Consider the following 19,382-nt stretch of genomic DNA (forward strand, 5'->3'; position numbering starts at 1 on the left):
TGCCATGTCTGGTTGAAAAGACGGTTTAGATTTTTCTAAATATACTGATTTCAAATTATTTTTATAAAACTTTCAAAGATTACTGTGACTGTACATCTACTGAAGGCATCTATATACTGTATGATCTGTAAAAAATCACTCTGTCAGTGTTGAACATATTAAAAGAACAAAATAACTTTTTTTTTCTTTTTTCATTTAATACAACCTTTGGTGAGGTTTTGCTTTCTTATTTGTGATTATGTCAGTGGTTCTCAAACTTTTTTTGTCATCCCCCACTTTGGACAAGGAGGAGTTTTCAAGCCCCAACAGAGCGCTAATGCCAAGCTTTAACATTTTCAAATTTATTGAACATCAAGTTGTATACATTCAAATAGGGCTGAAACGACGCGTCGACGTAGTCGACGTCATCGGTTACGTAAATACGTCGAGGACGTTTTTGTTCGTCGACGCGTCGCATATTTACGTCACACTACCGTCATGGCGGAGCGCAAAGCAGACGATGCGAGCGGTGCGAGCGAGGGGAAAAAAGCACGCCAAAAGTGTGGGAGTATTTCAATAAACGGCCTAAGAAGAAACGCTACTTTTACTCCGCTACTTTTATCTACATTCAGCTCGCTACTCGCTACTAATTTTTATCGATCTGTTAATGCACGCTTTGTTTGTTTTGGTCTGTCAGACAGACCTTCAAAGTGCCTGCCTTACTGGTGACGTTTCACTTCGTTCCACCAATCAGATGCAGTCACTGGTGACGTTGGACCAATCAAACAGAGCCAGGGGTCACATGACCTGACTGGCTCCGAGCTAACTTCGGGTGTTACCATTTAGTGGTCAATTGTACGGAATATGTACTGTACTGTGCAATCTACTAATAAAAGTTCCAATCAATCAATCCAAAGTGTGAAGGAAAAAAGACCCTTTTTTTATTTCAACCGTAAAGACTGACTGCACAGTTCCTGTCTTCACAATAAAAGTGCCGCTCCATCGCGCCTGCGCTTTCAAAATAAGAGTCTCCGAAAGCCAGCGCAAACAAGCTAGCAAGCTACGGAGTTTGCCGCCAATGTATTTCTTGTAAAGGGTATAAAAACGAATATGGAAGGTGGACAAATAAGATGCCAAATAACAACCACTTTCATGTGGTATTAGACAGAAAGGAGGAACTTTTTTTCTCCTGCATTTGAAAACGTGGACGTTACCAGCACTGCTTCCTGAATACAATCAATGCAAGTCATCAGAATCAGGTAATACACCAACTTATATTCTTGTCTTCATGAAAGAAAGGAATCTATATGTTAAACATGCATGTATAATTATTAAAACACCTTTAACATGTAAACAAAAACGGCAAAATAAATAAATATAAATTATATACTGTATATATCAATGTATGTATATATATATATATATATATGTATATATATATATATATGTGTGTGTGTGTGTGTGTGTGTGTGTGTGTGTGTGTGTGTATATATATATATATATATACACATATATATATATATATATATATATGATATGTGTGTGTATGTTACTCAGTACTTGAGTAGTTTTTTTACAACATACTTTTTACTTTTACTCAAGTAAATATTTGGGTGACTACTCCTTACTTTTACTTGAGTAATAAATCTCTAAAGTAACAGTACTCTTACTTGAGTACAATTTCTGGCTACTCTACCCACCTCTGCTAATAATGTTGTTGTATGCACACTGTGTCGAGCGGAAATGGCCTATCATAGCAGCACAACGGCAGCGTTCTTGCCATCACCATCAACTAGTCAATCGTCCGCGTGAGTATACGTTGTCATCATTATACAAAAACATGAATGTGTCATTTGTATCTGCGTTGTAAATTCATAAACTAAAGCACCGTTTCGCTCTGAGAGGAGCGTTTGGCGTGCCTGTTCAGTGTTTACAAAGACGCGCTCCTCTTTAACGCTAACGTTAATTAGTTGTGCGAATACCTTTTACAACATTAACAATTACGTATACTATGTACAAACGAACAATTAACTTTCACTTTAATCATACTATCATTGTTGTGTTATTAAGCAAAATAAGCAAAAGTTTTACTTTTGGTGAAATGTTTACACTGTTGTTACAGAATATTTCGTTTTGCACTTTTTTGTATTGGATGTTTATCTTTATTTTTGCACATTTTAGCAAATAAGCAATACTTTTACTTTTGTTGAAATGTTTACACTGTTGTTACAGAATATTTCCGTTTTGCACTTTTTTGAATTGGATGTTTATCTTTATTTTTGCACATTTTAAAGCAAAATAAGCAATACTTTTACTTTTGAAATGCTTATACTATTGCAGAATATTAAGATTTGCACTGGATGTTTACTTTTATATTTGCACATTAAAAGCAAATAAGCTACTTTTAATTTTGTTAAATGTTTACATTGTTACAGAATATTTTGTCATGTTGTTGTCAATGTTGACTGAGTGGCCATACTTTTTTTTTTGTAAATAAAAGCCATGCCTTTTGAAAAAACTGGCCTACATTTATTTTTTCATCTTCATTTTAAATAAAAAAAATAATCGGTAAAAGGAAAAATAATCTATAGATTAATCGAAAAAAATAATCTATAGATTAACTGATTAATCGAAAAAATAATCTATAGATTAATCGATAGAAAAATAATCGTTAGCTGCAGCCTTACATTCAAACTCAATAACATAAAATAACATTAAGTTCAATAATACATAAAATAACTGTGCAGCTGTGGTATAACTTGCATCAAGTTCAATAATAAATAAAATAAATTCCATCAAGTTCAATAATAAATAAAACAAAATTGTTATAACTTGCATCAAGTTCAATAATAAATCAAAAAAAGTGTTATAACTTGCATCACGTTCAATAATAAATCAAAAAAACTGTTATAACTTGCATCAAGTTCAATAATAAATCAAAAAAAGTGTTATAACTTGCATCACGTTCAATAATAAATCAAAAAAAGTGTTATAACTTGCATCAAGTTCAATAATAAATCAAATAAAAGTGTTATAACTTGCATCAAGTTCAATAATAAATCAAAAAAGTGTTATAACTTGCATCAAGTTCAATAATAAATCAAAAAAGTGTTATAACTTGCATCAAGTTCAATAATAAATCAAAAAGTGTTATAACTTGCATCACGTTCAATAATAAATCAAAAAAAGTGTTATAACTTGCATCAAGTTCACTAATAAATCAAATAACTTGCATCAAGTTCAATAATAAATCAAAAAAAGTGTTATAACTTGCATCAAGTTCAATAATAAATAAAACAAAAGTGTTTTAACTTGCATCAAGTTCAATAAAAAAAAAGTGTTATAACTTGCATCAAGTTCAATAATAAATCAAATAAAAGTGTTATAACTTGCATCAAGTTCAATAATAAATCAAATAACTTGCATCAAGGTCAATAATAAATAAAAAAAAGTGTTATAACTTGCATCAAGTTCAATAATAAATAAAAAAAAGTGTTATAACTTGCATCAAGTTCAATAATAAATAAAACAAAAGTGTTATAACTTGCATCAAGGTCAATAATAAATCAAAAAAAGTGTTATAACTTGCATCAAGTTCAATAATAAATCAAATAACTTGCATCAAGTTCAATAATAAATACAATAAAAGTGCCACTTTGCAATCTTTGCAAAAAAAAAAGGAGGAGCTATGCATTTGGCAAGACAGGGCAAGTGACAGCACTTTTCCCCAGGAGAGCCACCTTGCTTCACTGTGAAACAGCACGGCTGTATGATCAGCTCCCATTTCCTCACACAGTGCAGAGAACAGTCGCGCTTTCAGTGGTCGTGTTTTGATCAAATTTACCGCGCTCACAACATCTGTTAAAACCTCATTGAGTTCGGGGCTGAGCTGCCTTGACGCGAGTGCTTCCCGGTGAATGACACAGTGTGTGCCCGTCAGATTTTTGTTTCTCTGCAGGCGCTGGCTCTGGCTCGACGACCTTTGAGCTAGGTGCGAGTCACAAATGTATATATTTGTGTAATTGTGATCCACACATTAGCCTGCTACCCATCCGCGCGAAAGTTTGTTCCGCTTAGCCCCGCCCCCATTAGTTACTGTTGCTATGTTTGTCAAACTTTCGCTCGTACCGAGAAATATAAAGCCTACAGTAAAAATAAGTACCGGTAATTTCCATTTATTTATATAGCGGATTTCACAGACAGAATCACAAAGTGATTTACAGTGTGTATAGAAAATGAAAGCATAGTAAAAAAAATAATCTAAGAATATAATAATTTAAAAAAAAATGTAAAGTGAAATTTCCTCCCGTTCCTCGCGCCCCACCTGTCATGTCTCTATTCCCCACCAGTGGGGCGCGCCCCACACTTTGAGAAACGCTGGATTATGTCAAGCAGATTTTCTATGCATAGCAGCGGCAGTTGATGTGAATGTGACAACGTCTAAAAAATTATGATGGTTAGCTGAACAAAAAGAAAATACAGATAGCCGTTTAATTTGTCCAGAGTCTTAACAGCCTTCCCGGACCGACCCAATTAGGAATTAGTTCCAAAAAATACCGGTACTCTGTACACATCCCTCGTCCTGAGGGATTGTTTTTGATACTCTTAAACAACCCCTGATATACTCTGTAAGAAAAACCTAACTCAACATGACCATAGTGTTTAAGCTCAAATGTCAGTTTTGTAAGCTCCTTGTACAGTATTGAACTGAACTGCTTCCATTTTTTAGACATTTAAAATAAAAAATCTTTGTAATGAAAAGTACCAAATGATTTAAGATTCTAAATATTGCTGTGGTCAAAGGTTATTTTGGGGCGACAAGGCTCATGAGGTAGAGTAGTCGTCTCTGAACCTGATGGTTGCTGGTTCGTCTTCAGTCGACTGGTGAGCATGTCGAAGTATCCTTGGGCAAGATACTGAAATCCCCATTTACATTATTTTGTCTGTAATATTTAATCCTCACATAGCAACCATCTGCATCAGTTTTTTGGGTTCATCACATATTGACACTGTAAATGTTTAGAACTTTCTAGGTTTAATGTTCTCTTTTTATTTGTTTGTTTGATAAATGCTGGGTCAACTTGTTATTTCAAATGTTTTGGACAACATTTTTAGCTGCATCTTTCGCATTCTTACTGGCAAGACATTGCCATGTGTATGTAAATCCATGACAGCTCAACTTAATTCATTCATGGCCTTTTTTGTTTCTCAGGTGTCTAGGAGAGCTTCAATGCGCAGCCTACAAGGAGATGCACCAGGAGAGCTGGTCCTTGCGCCCGCTAACGGCATCACGCTGAAACACAGCGCCAACGGGGACTGGCACTATAGACACAACAGCGACACCGGTAGCGCATCCATCAGCCAGATGCCTCAAACGATAGCCCCCCAGCAGCCGCTGGCTCTATGCCGAGCACTTTCTGACTTTAGTCCCACCGAGATAAACGTGGAGAACAGTGATTATTGTCTCAGCTTCCGAAAGGTACGTTGATCACAGAGGTTGGTACTGTACATCTTTTGAAAATGCGAAAAGTGATGCATCCTAACCTTGTTAACACTACAGTGTCTCAGAGAAGAGAGCACACACCTCACCTTCAGCAAGCATTTTATTACAGTATATCTTTAGGGACAATTCTCTGGAAATTAAACTTGGATATACTTAAGGGTAGTCAGTGTACTGCTTGTTTAGCGGTATGCATTTACTATGCACTGAAAATGTGTCTAAATAACTGGCACTAGGGATGTCCCGATCCGATATTTGGATCGGATCGGCTGCCGATATTTGCAAAAAAATGCGTATCGGCAAGGCATGGGAAAATGCCGATCCAGATCCAGTTTTAAAAAAAACTCCGGTCCGTGTTTTCCAACGCACCTATTTAAATAATACATTCCACTTTTCTGCTGCTCCTAATTTCCGTTCCGCATTTTCCAGCACACCTTCAACACATCCACAGGTCTGTGGATTCTCACGCAGTTGCTTTTAGCTGCTGGCATTACACGACAGGCTCTTCTCATTCTTTTTTGTGTCTCCCTCTCACAGACAGCAAGCGCACCTTCTTACACACCTCGCATACTGTCACGTCATACGCCACATACGTATACGTCCTCTCCCAGCAGAGAGGTAGCAGCATGGCTAACGTTAGCTGTGATGCTAGCGCAGCTGTGTGACCAACGCTCCCTCTAAGGTGCGCGCCTGTGCAATTGCGCACTGTTTAAGTGTCCTCTGCGCATAGCAATTATATGCCACGCACAAAATCTAATAAAAAAATAAGCACATAACAATTTTCGACACACCGACACGACAGAGAAAACAGTTTTCGTCATCATTGTTCAAATATTGTGACGTCTGTCGAGACGCTTATCTCCATTCGGTGCCACACGCCCACACCATCAAAATGCCGAGGCAAAAATTTCCAAATCAACACCGTCTGAAAAAATTAGTGATTTTTTTTTGTTGTGATTTCCTTCTCTGCATGAAAGTTTAAAAGTAGCATATATTAATGCAGTATGAAGAAGAATGTTTTAATGTTGACATGCAAGCCTTGAAAGAAAATTTTGAAAATCAAGACTACATTTCCAAATGGGTGCATTTCTACCCTATATTTTAACTTTAGATTTATTCTCATATCAAACTCTTTTGGCTGTCTTTTTGACACTTACCCTCCACACCCTGGATTATAAATGATGTAAATAATTCAATGTGATTATCTTGTGTGATGACTGTATTATGATGATAGTATATATCTGATAGTATATATCTGTATCATGAATCAATTTAAGTGGACCCCGACTTAAACAAGTGTAAAAACTTATTGGGGTGTTACCATTTAGTGGTCAATTGTACGGAATATGTACTTCACTGTGCAACCTACTAATAAAAGTCTCAATCAATCAATCAAAACACATAGAATCATCATACTGCTGTGATTATATGCATCAAGTGTTCATTCAAGGCTGAGGCAAAATATCGAGATGTATCGTGTATCGCAATATGGCCTTAAAATATTGCAATATTAAAAAAAGGCCATATCGCCCAACCCTAGTTCAATGATGCCATTTCTGTTTGTCATGTATAATTTTGTCTATTTTGTGTTTATCCTTGAATAAACAGGTCAGTTTCTTGTTACCAACCATTGTGTATTATTCAAACTCCCCTAATTCAGCTGGCTAGTTGTTATCAAGAGTACTAAAACCCTTTTCAACATGATTCTGACAACTATATAGGCTAAATAACTTTAAACTTTAATACATGCTCGGATAGGCCAGTATCGGTATCGGTCAGTATCGGTATCGGATCGGAAGTGCAAAAACAATATCGGTATCGGATCGGAAGTGCAAAAACCTGGATCGGGACATCCCTAACTGGCACACAAGTGAATCGCAAGATACTGTAAACGTGTCTTGCCTATAGTTAAGCTTGATGCTGGCAGCTTCACGGTCTGAGGCTACATAAGTGCTGCCAGCACTGGGGAGCCGGAGTCAATTGAGAGAAACTAATTCCAACATATTTGCAAGTCATTATACACTGCAGTTAATGTTTCCAAAACATGCATTTTATCTGCATTTCTTCAATAATTGATACTGCTGCCAAGAAAGGCAACAGTTTCTACAGAGTAATAAAAGAAAAAAAGTATACAAATAAATCTTACAAAAATGTAATTTTGTTGCCTGGGTGGAGATTTGAATGGTCCAATTTTTTCATGGTTATCATTATCAATGTATTGTTGAAAGTGCCCAAAAGTACTAATGCACTCACTTAAATCTTTTAACCAAGTTTTATAAACATTTACATTAGGGATGTCCCGATCCAGGTTTTTGCACTTCCGATCCGATACCGATATTGTTTTTGCATTTCCGATCCGATACCGATACTGACCGATAATGGCCTATCCGAGCATGTATTAAAGTTTAAAGTTATTTAGCCTACTTAGTTGTCAGAATCATGTTGAAAAGGGTTTTAGTACTCTTGATAACAACTAGCCAGCTGAATTAGGGGAGTTTGAATAATACACAATGGTTGGTAACAAGAAACTGACCTGTTTATTCAAGGATAAACACAAAATAGACAAAATTATACATGACAAACAGAAATGGCATCATTGAACTAGGGCTGGGCGATATGGCCTTTTTTTAATATTGCCATATTTTAAGGCCATATTGCGATACACAATATATATTTCGATATTTTGCCTTAGCCTTGAATAAACACTTGATACATATAATCACAGCAGTATGATGATTCTATGTGTTTTGATTGATTGATTGAGACTTTTATTAGTAGGTTGCACAGTGAAGTACATATTCCGTACAATTGACCACTAAATAGTAACACCCCAATAAGTTTTTCAACTTGTTTAAGTCGGGGTCCACTTAAATTGATTCATGATACAGATATATACTATCAGATATATACTATCATCATAATACAGTCATCACGCAAGATAATCACATTGAATTATTTACATTATTTATAATCCAGGGTGTGGAGGGGGGCGCCGGATGTAAGTGTCAAAAAGACAGCCAAAAGAGTTTGATATGAGAATAAATCTAAAGTTAAAATATAGGGTAGAAATGCACCCATTTGCAGGAAATGTAGTCTTGATTTTCAAAATTTTCTTTCAAGGCTTGCATGTCTACATTAAAACATTCTTCTTCATACTGCATTAATATATGCTACTTTTAAACTTTCATGCAGAGAAGGAAATCACAACTAAAAGAATCACTAATTATTTAATACGGTGTTGATGTGGAAATTTTTGCCTCAGCATTTTGATGGTGTGGGCGTGTGGCACCGAATGGAGATAAGCGTCTCGACAGACGTCACAATATTTGAACAATGATGACGAAAACTGTTTTCTCTGTCGTGTCGGTGTGTTGAAAATTGTTATGCGCTTATTTTTTTTAATTAGATTTTGTGCGTGGCATAGATTTGCTACGCGCAGAGGACGCTTAAACAGTGCGCAATTGCACAGGCGAGCACCTTAGAGGGAGCGTTGCTCGCACGGCTGCGCTAGCATCACAGCTAACGTTAGCCATGCTGCTACCTCTCTGCTCGGGGAGGACGTATACGTATGTGACGTGTGTCGTGACAGTATGTGACGTGTGTAAGAAGGTGCGCTGCTGTCTGTGAGAGGGAGACACAGGAAAGAGTGAGAAGAGCCTGTCGTGTAATGCCAGCAGCTAAAAGCAACTGCGTGAGAATTCACAGACATGTGGATGTGTTGAAGGTGTGCTGGAAAATGCGGAACGGAAATTAGGGAGCAGCAGAAAAGTGGAATGTATTATTTAAATCGGTGCGTTGGAAAACACGGACCGGAGTTTTTTTTTAAACTGGATCTGGATCGGCGTTTTCCCATGCCTTGCCGATACGCAATTTTTGGCAAATATCGGCAGCCGATCCGATCCAAATATCGGATCGGGACATCCCTAATTTACATCCATAAGCAGACACACAATATATTTTTCTTGGCAGAAGAAACATTACGGGACTGCATGGCTAAAATGGTAGAGCGGCCGTGCCAGCAACTTGAGGGTTCCAGGTTCAATTCCAGCTTCCGCTATCCGAGTGATGGCCTTTGTGTCCTTGGGCAAAACACTTCACCAACCTTGCTCCCAGTGCCACTCACACTGGTGTATGAATGTTTTGTGGTCTACCCCAGGGCAACTGTGGCTACAAATGTAGCTTTTCACCATCAATGTGTGAATGTGGAATGAATGAATGATGAGTTCTCTGTGAAGAGCTTTGAGTGTCTAGAAACACGCTGTATGAATCTAATACATCATTACGTTTTCCTCAATCAAGGTTGCATATGCTTAGTGACATGCAATAGTCTGTTGTGTGAGTAGGTAGGAGGAAGCTGTCAAAACAATCATGATTAAGTATTTTTTGTGTATTTTTTTAAACTATACAAAAATAATTGCTTTAATTAGGTAAAAAAAAAAAAGTTTTTATGAGCTACTTGGGAGCCCCAAGAAATCTCATAACCGCTTAAAGGTTAAGTCCGCCACAATGTGTTTTAGTTTAGATTTGGGTATGACCTTTTGAAATGGGGAAAGACGTTAATGTGTCTGTATCCATGTTAGCATTTAGGCTAACAAGTAGCATGCCAGCTTTATTCTCTAGGAAATTAGCAACATCACTTCTCCTTTCTTCTGAGGTTATCAAATTGTGGTTATCGATCACTGTTTTACGATCATTTAACTTGAAATGGTAATACTAACCGTCTGTAGTTTTATCATTAATACCACTAATAGTTACACCCCTAGACTCCAGTAACAACATTTGCAGCTCTGATTATTTCCATGTCCAAAAGGATTCAGGCTGTACTAGATAACGATGGTGATATCTAGTACGATAATCGATTTTTAATTGAATCGTAATCGAATCGTGAGGTGCCCAAAGATTTCCACCTCTACTCATTTCTATAGTATTGTCCCTTGAAAACATAAAAATCGGTTGCTAAAATATTAGGACTGTACTCACTTTGGGTGAATCGTGTAAGCAGGACAGGAACTTGGATTTGAAAAAGTCAAAATTTGGTGGTCCAAGAGGAGCTTTTAAAGGCTGAAATCATATAAATGAATGAATTTCTAAAATAACAAAAGCTTTCATTGAGGTACAACTATCACGTTATAGTATCTAACATCTTTGACAATCAGCATGAATTTTTAACCGTCCACTTTTTAATATGCTGAACTTTAGCGTATGAAACAATTTTAACATAATTAAAACATTAATTTAAAACCTTACTAACACAGGCAATTGAGCCCAAGACCTTTTGCTCTGCAACACGAGTACCAATGACGCATGCCACAAGAGCCACCGGAAGAAACCTGTCCCCATATTCTTATCTTATATTGCCAGGAATACGTTTGGGGTAAAATTTTAAATGAAGCGCCTTGTCATTCAATTATTTACATTAAACATGTGCTTCTTCATGCAAAACGAGGCCCTCCACGGATCGGCATTCCCTACGCGCAGCGTGTGTTCACCAATTAGGGCAGGCGGGCTTGATCTCTGTGAACAGAACCTGACTGACATGACAGCGGTATTATACGGACAGCGTTTTCCATCAATTTCATTCAGGTTAAAGCAACATAGGTTACGTCATTTAATGTTAATGTTATGTTGACAGCACATTTTGGATTAGATGTTTAAAGCATACTTGCCAACCCTCCCGGATTTTCCGGGAGACTCCCGAAATTCAGCGCCTCTCTCGAAAACCTCCCAGGACAAATTTTCTCCCGAAATTCAGGCGGAGCTGGAAGCCACGCCCCCTTCAGCTCCATGCGGACCTGAGTGACGTGTCAACAGCCTGTATTCACGTCTGCTTTCCCACAAAAAAACATCATGCCTGCCCAAACACGTTATAACTGTAGAATGATGGAGGGCGAGTTCTTGGTTTCTTATGTGGGTTTATTGTTAGGCAGTTTCATTAACGTCCTCCCAGCGCGGCAACAACACACAACAACAGCAGTCATGTTTTATTCTACCGTAAAGCAGTTCGTCTGCCGTAAACAGCAATGTTGTTGTAATATATTGAGTTGGAGGAAATAACCAGGTTAGGTGATGAAGTATGTTTCTTTACTGTAGACTTCAGAACAGACTCACACACTTGACGTCAGGTGCGCAACACCACGTAAATCGTTGGCCAACCAAAAAGTAACCCCAGTACGCTATAGCCAACATTCACCAGGAGATGGCAACAGACAAACATAGATCACTCTATTACATTCCTCCCCTTTTAGAAATGTAGAAGTAACTCAAAATAAATAAACAACCCAACCAAAAAATGCAGCAGCTCAATTAAAAAACTGTACTTAAGCCACATTCTTTTTTTTTTTTAGTACTGAACTCTTAACCCTCATTTGTAAACAATAACATGCTTATTATACAAACAGTATTTGTACACCTTTAACACAGATTGTTATACTGTCTTCAGAGATTCTGTTTTTTTGGTGGTACTCGAAACCTTTCTGGGTACCTGCGAAAGGGTGTTCAGCATGGTTAGAAAAATAGTGACAGAGAATAGAACAAGGATGGACAATTCAACCCTTAACTCAACAATGAGTAGATGAGTGTTCTGTGTGTGTATATGTGTAAATAAATGAACACTGGAATTCAAGTATTTCTTTTATTTATATATATATATATATATATATATATATATAGCTAGAATTCACTGAAAGTCAAGTATTTCTTATATACATATATATAATCAAATATAAAATACTTGACTTGGTGAATTCTAGCTGTAAATATACTCCTCCCCTCTTAGCCACGCCCCCGACCACGCCCCGCCCCGCCCGACCACGCCCCCACCCCCACCTCCCGAAATCGGAGGTCTCAAGGTTGGCAAGTATGGTTTAAAGTAAAAGTGGACTTCATTGCGTTACGTTGTTGTCTGGAGTTGTAGCTGGCTGTGCATGACCAAAGATCGTATATTTAGAGAGGATGATCTCCCGCAGGGTGATGGTACAACGCACACAATGTGTTACACAAAGTACATTTGGAGTCAGTCATATCATCTTTTTGTCACTTAAAAAATACTTGGGACATGACCTCGGTGTCCTCAATGGTAGTTACGGCCATGAATGTTAGTGTTATTGTTATAAAGCATTGTGTTGTCCAAAGCATTCCTCTCATCAGGGTCACTATGTGTAGTAATTTGTCTTCTGGTTTGGTGGGGGGGGAAAACACTTGCTACCTGACACTCTGTAGCAAAGTCCTTTTCAAAACACTCACTGGCTAATCGCTCACCAGGTGTTCAGTGTCTCTTTTGGGTTATTCTATCTTTCAGGGGACATGACGTTCCTTTTGGTGTTAATACATAATAGTCACGCTTGCACTTTTTTTCCCCTTCAACATTCATAAAAACCCTGAAGGATTTCTGAGAGAGTTATATAAGGGCCTCAGTGCTTGTATGCTCTCCATTAAAGCACACTTGAGGCTTGCCATGCTTTCTTTCTTCTTCTTTTTTTTTGTTTCTTTTTTATAATGGAGAGGTTTTTTTATAGTGAGGCTGGTTGGGGACCTTGCACAAGAGACACAATCCCTCATGAGTGGCCACCGTTTAATGCCAGTATAAAACTCTGACAAGCTGTCATTTGATTTCCAGTTGCGTGACCTCTCGCCTTTTGCCACTTTTGGTGCCTCCTTTTAAGTCTTCCCGTGTGTTTGGGGTCTGCAGGGAGACATCCTCACTGTCATCAGACGGGTGGATGAACACTGGATTGAAGCCAAGTTGGGTGACAGAAGTGGAATTTGCCCTCTGCAGTTTACCGAGGTGAGTTTCCGCTCATCCTCGTCTTTGGATGTGATTCCTTCCAGGGCACTTTCAGGTTCCTTCGTCACCTTCCCCTCAAATCCTCTAATGCATCCGTAAGTGTCACTCCATGGCTGCAAAATGCTGAGCATAAGGGAGCTCATCTTTTGAAGCCCTGCTGTGTGTGCAGCTGCTCATTAGTAAGCGACTATGTGGCTTAGTCAGGTTTGCAGCGCTTGCTTAGCGCGCTGACTGTCATTTGTTTTCCTTTAAGCTTCCTGACTCCAGGAATAAAGCTGCTTCATAACGTGTTGGCGTCTTGACTTTTCTCACTTGCCGTCTGTTTTATCTCGAATCTTTCCTCATTTACTTTCCCAAGCACTTCCCCTCCCCTCATCTGTCCTCTACTTCTTACTGTGCCGTGTCTTTCTCCTCAAGCTCCGCCTCAGCGGTCCTCCAGTCTTTGCTACCCCTGGACTCTTTCAGCCTCCTATTGCCTCTCCTCCTCGTGCGGTGCAACCAGGCGTGAAGACACAGTAATGCTTTCTTTGCTTGGATGGCATAACAGCACATCACTGTGGTGAGTGAAAGCATTAACCCTGCCATGCCTGTCTGTGACGCTCTATATTTCACCTTGCCTCCCGCGCGCTTCTTAGCGCCACTCGATCCTTCCAGGCTTACTGGCTGCTACATATCCTTCTGCCCGCCCATCCAACAAGTTGGAGTGGGTGAGTGGAGTGATGAGCGGGCATATTTAGACCGCTGCTTCACTGCTCAGCACTCGGTGTGACAGGTAGACTTCCAAGTCTCTCCTTGTTTAATGAGCTGACATCTGCAACCGTCTCTTCCAGCTGAACTCTGTGGCGGCCAAACTGCTGGAGGGAAAGAGTCCGAGGGGGAGTGACTCGGCAGAATATCAACATAAGACTGGAAGCAGGGGCAAAGACAAGGCCTCGGAGGGGTCCGGCAGGACCAACAACCAAAGGGCCACTCAACTTCCGGCAAAGACGCCACACACCCACACTCCGGCCCCCTTCAACTTGCATAAACAGCCGAGACCAAGCAGCGGCAACTTTTCCCACACGGCTGCCGGGGAGACGAACAACATCAGCGGCTTTAACCTCCAGCGACAGTCGCATCGCTCCTCCGTGCGCCCCGCCACCCGCGGACACTCTCATCCCTCAAGAGTTAATTCCCAGCGAGTCCGACGCCACTCTGACGTCCCACACAAGCACCTGTTACTGGTGAGTCGCATGCTTTGATTCTGAGCCAGCAGCCTTTTTCCTTTCTCGCGTGCTTGGGATGTGTTGTAATGAAAAACATGTGCCTGTGAGCTGACGGACAAGGAGAAACGTTGTTGATCTTAGGAGTCAGGAATGGGAGGGGACCATCACAGTAAGGCTAAAGGAATGAAAACAGACCGAGGGGTGTTAGCCTCCACATGATTAGGTGTCCCTTATTAACACAAAACACATGTGGAAAAGGGCTGGGAATGAAAACCGCCCGGTTAAAAGATTGATGGCTGAAGGTGAGCACACCAAAACTTTTTGTAATCAAGCGTTTTGGGACCAGTGCCAGGCTTTATTCCTCAGAATTGAACGCCTTTTTTTTTTGTCTTCCAACCAAAAACAAAACCACCGTCATCAGAGGCAAAACATAAAGAAAGAAATCAAATCATGCCACTCTTTTTGATTACAGTATTTGTTTATTTATACATGCACTCAGCCACTGAAACAAGTTTTTTGGAAAGATGGGATTAACTATGTTTAGTATTATGGTTGTAATTTGCAGATGCACAAGTATATTGTAATATTTAGGGCCCGCATAACCCATTGTATAAGGACTCCCAAAGGGACATAAGGACCTATTGAATTTGTAAGGTTTTATTATTCTTTATTCTTTATTCTTCCGCCGCCACTTTAAACTGTAATTTGACCCACTTAACATGCTTCAAAACTCACCATATTTGACCCACACATCAGGACCTGCGAAAATTGCCTTTTTAAAAAAAAAAACGAACCACAAAACTCAAAATTGCGCTCTAGCGCCCCCTACGAAAAAGAAACACTAGACTGCCTGTAACTCCCACTAGGAAGGTCGGAGAGACATGAAACAAAAACCTTTATGTAGGTGTGACTTAGACCTAGATTTCATAATAGTATATTCTCGGGCAAAAATCAACAGGAAGTTGGCAATTACCCCTTCAAGACAAAAAAGTACTAAAAACAGTCACTTTTGCCTCTTTGAGCTGTAATTTCACCCCCTTAACATGCTTCAAAACTCACCGAACTGAATACACACATCAGGACTGGCAAAAATTGTGATCTAATAAAAAAACCTAACCCCAAATTTAAAAATTGCGCTCTAGAGCAATTTTTTTATAAAACGGAGAAAAAACTGCTCCTCGGGAGAAAAAAATGACAAAACTGCCTGTAACTCCCACTGGGAAGGTCGGAGAGACATGAAACAAAAACCTCTTCGTAGGTCTCACTTAGACCTACATTTCATAAATTGACACCCCCCAGCAAAAATCAACAGGAAGTTTGCTATTCCCCCTTCAAAACAAATTTTTTGTAAAAAACGGTCACCTTCCTTCAAAAACTATCTCCTCTGAGCGCGTTTGTCGTTTCGGCTTCAAACTAACACAGGAGAGAGATTAAACCCTTGTGTATAAAATAACAGAACAGCGTTTTAATACCTGCTCCGGTTTTGATTTTATGACCCCTTCAAAGACCCGCTGCGCTGCTGTTTTTTTAAGATGGCTGCTTAAAAGCAGGAAGCACCAACGTGCCCACACAATGCAGACAAGGTAGGTACACTAGACAAAAGTCTTGGGACACTTCAGACTAAAAGTAGACAAAAGTATTGGGACACTTAGGACTAGCACCTGCCAAATACGCGGGCCCGACCAATGCTGCTTGCAGCTTTAATTACTCTTGTTTCTGAGTACACCTTAAACGATGCAGATCAGTTCTACACCACAGCAAACTCAATCAATCAATCAATCAATGTTTATATATATAGCCCTAAATCACAAGTGTCTCAAAGGGCTGCACAAGCCACAACGACATCCTCGGTACAAAGCCCACATAAGGGCAAGGAAAAACTCACCCCAGTGGGACGTCGATGTGAATGACTATGAGAAACCTTGGAGAGGACCGCATATGTGGGTAACCCCCCCCCCCCCCCCCCCTCTAGGGGAGACCGAATGCAATGGATGTCGAGTGGGTCTGACATAATATTGTGAGAGTCCAGTCCATAGTGGATCCAACAGGACACCATCCCGAGCAGCGCAGAGATGTTCCCAGCCGATGCACAGGCGAGCGGTCCACCCCGGGTCCCGACTCTGGACAGCCAGCACTTCATCCATGGCCACCGGACCTGTGACCCCCCCCCCCTCCCTCTCCTCAAGGAAAAGGGGAGCTTAGGAGAAAAGAAAAGAAACGGCAGATCAACTGGTCTAAAAGGGGGGTCTATTTATAGGCTAGAGTATACAAATGAGTTTTAAGATGGGACTTAAATGCTTCTACTGAGGTAGCATCTCTAATTGTTACCGGGAGGGCATTCCATAGTACTGGAGCCCCAATAGAAAACTCTCTATAGCCCGCAGACTTTTTTTGGGCTCTGGGAATCACTAATAAGCCGGAGTTCTTTGAATGCAGATTTCTTGCCAGGAAACTACGACCACATGAATGATCAAAACAAAAGTGAGCAGAAGTGTGTTATTATTAAGTACCTGATAAATGCTAGAGTGATGCATGTCATTCTATTTTATACGGACAATCAAAACTGTGATGGATAATTACATGACAGAATGAATGATGAGGACCTCCAGCCAGCAACATGAATTATATCCCAAATGAGACGATGGCATTGTGGGATGGAAAAAGTGACGAGGAAAGATCACATCACCTCAGCACAAAACTCAAAAAGGAAATGGTTGAATGTTTGATACAGTACGTGCTGACCATCACTTTACACTTCATGAGGAGTCACAGGAAGGTTGTGCCGCCCCGACATGAAGCTTTTCAGCATGTAACTTTGTGCCAAGTGCTTTGCTTCCTGAGATAAGCATTTCCTTTGATTCAGTTGAAGTTTCGCCACCCTGCTCTGCAATTATACATGTCAGAGCACCAAATTCCACACCACATGAAAGTGAGATAAAAATAGGGGGCAATCATGATGATCTTAAAAAAACAAGATTTTCAAGCCAGGAAAGTAGAAAGATGAGGAAAAATAAGAGATAACTGTGGATTCAACGTGTAGGAGGATCCGAGAGTCCCTCGGTGTGTCTGCGTATCTCTCTCATGCTGCTGCTGATGATGATGATGACGATGAGTCACTGGTGAAATTTGTTATATAACAAGACACCCCCCCTCTCCACCCTACACTGCTTTAAAACTCATTTCTCTTCACTAAGCAGGTAACATTCCCTTGCACATCAGCGGGTCAGTAAAAGCAGGCCTTAAAGGAAACTCCAAAAAAAATGCTGTTGACTCCCCTGCAACAAACATTTGCACAATCCAATAAGATACAATACAAGAGCTGTTGCCAACTGTTTGCCTTGGCAAAATTCCTCATTTGCTTGGCAAAATTCCTAATTTGCTTGGTTACTTAGCATTAGATAGCAGACACAGAAAACTACACCAATAAAACATACAGTACTACAGAAAATCATCAACATGGTTTCATATATTATGCAAGAAATACATTGTATTCATTGAATGTGAATACTTTTTTATTACTAATCTATATTTATAAATCATTCATGAATTATGCAATTCAGCATAAAAGCTTTCTCCAGTATTTATATTTGCAATGCTTGTCTTTAATTACGCTAGTTTATTTTCTATCATTACCATTTTATTGCCATTTTGTAACTTTTTGATTAATTTAAATTAGGGCTGGGCGATATGGACCAAAACTGATATCCCGGTATTTGTAGGCCGAATAGCGATATAGGATATCAGTGTTTCCCACAGGGCAGGTATCTATTTGTGGTGGTGTGGTCGGGGGTTGGGGGGTGGCGGCGGCAGCGGCGATGACCAAGAAGAACGCGGAGTTGGAATATAATTACAACACTTTATGTACATATTTATATACAGATTTGAACAATTAGTTATTCACTGAAATATATTTATTAATTGTGGTTCTTACAAAAAATATATCTTATAAAATATAAAAGCTAAAATGTGTCTTAAAGCTCTGCCCCTTTAATTAGTGCATACTAAATAATTTAACTTTAGCCTACTACTACAACCATATTATTTACCAGCAACATGAAGTGAAACAGAGGCAGAGGTGTATGTTTTGTCGTGGTCCTCTCTATAAGGCACATAAAAATATAAATTAGGACCCTTTTCATGAGAAAAGTGTATTTCTGATCTGACCCTGCTTTATTTTTCAGTGTTTGCTGAGTCTCACCTGTTCCCTCCGCCCTAATTTTTCTACTTGCCCGACTTCTCAAATCTACTTGCCCCAATATTTTTACTTGTCCTGCCTAGGTTTTTTTCTGGCTGTGTAGTGCTCATGGCTTATATCTTACTAAAATCCTTCCCGTTGACTATTTACAACACTACACAGTATTTATTATTATTATTATCTATAATTACATTTAAATGGCATTGCATACGTGTAAAATTAAATGCTATTTCACATTATTTGACCAGTAGCAGTTACACCCATCTGAACAGGTCAGCCACCTGTTTAAAGCCCGATCACAGTTGAAATCTTGAAATGAAGGGCCTTTAATGGCCAAAACATTAACCTGGACAACATTTTAACAGCTGCTTGGCTCAGATTTTATTCTTTTCATTGCATTCACATGCTGCAGTGGACAGTGGACATTTTAGCTTGAGTATTAATGTAGTATCTGAAGCACCGTCTCCACGTGTGTTTATTGACAACATGGTTATAACCTGGACACGTTAGCTCGTCGGTATGAAAACAGGTGATTGTTATTACGTGCGTCTGCCCCGGCCCACGAGTCAAACAGCGGCGGTGTTAATGAAGCAGCGTCAGGCTGCTCACCGTCAGTGAAACGCTCGGTGAAATCGCGGATTAACGTTAAATATATGACGAGCCGCGAGCGATGCAGCTATAACCTATCTACCATAACCTATATTACCCTCGTGTTTTGAT

General features: G+C 39.5%; 1 protein-coding gene across 2 annotated transcripts in view; it reads left to right on the forward strand.

Moving 5' to 3' along the window:
* sh3rf2 (SH3 domain containing ring finger 2) overlaps nt 1-19,382 on the forward strand; it is a 114,711-nt gene that overhangs the window by 33,185 nt on the left and 62,144 nt on the right. For both annotated transcript variants that reach the window (XM_061927931.2, XM_061927930.2), the window contains exons 3-5: nt 5,192-5,458; nt 13,167-13,262; nt 14,093-14,485. In XM_061927931.2, coding sequence (XP_061783915.2) covers nt 5,192-5,458; nt 13,167-13,262; nt 14,093-14,485 — 756 coding nt within the window. The remainder of the gene's footprint in view (nt 1-5,191; nt 5,459-13,166; nt 13,263-14,092; nt 14,486-19,382) is intronic.

The sequence above is a fragment of the Nerophis lumbriciformis genome, linkage group LG35, assembly GCF_033978685.3.
Source record: "Nerophis lumbriciformis linkage group LG35, RoL_Nlum_v2.1, whole genome shotgun sequence".
In the NCBI taxonomy this organism is placed as follows: Eukaryota; Metazoa; Chordata; class Actinopteri; order Syngnathiformes; family Syngnathidae; genus Nerophis; species Nerophis lumbriciformis.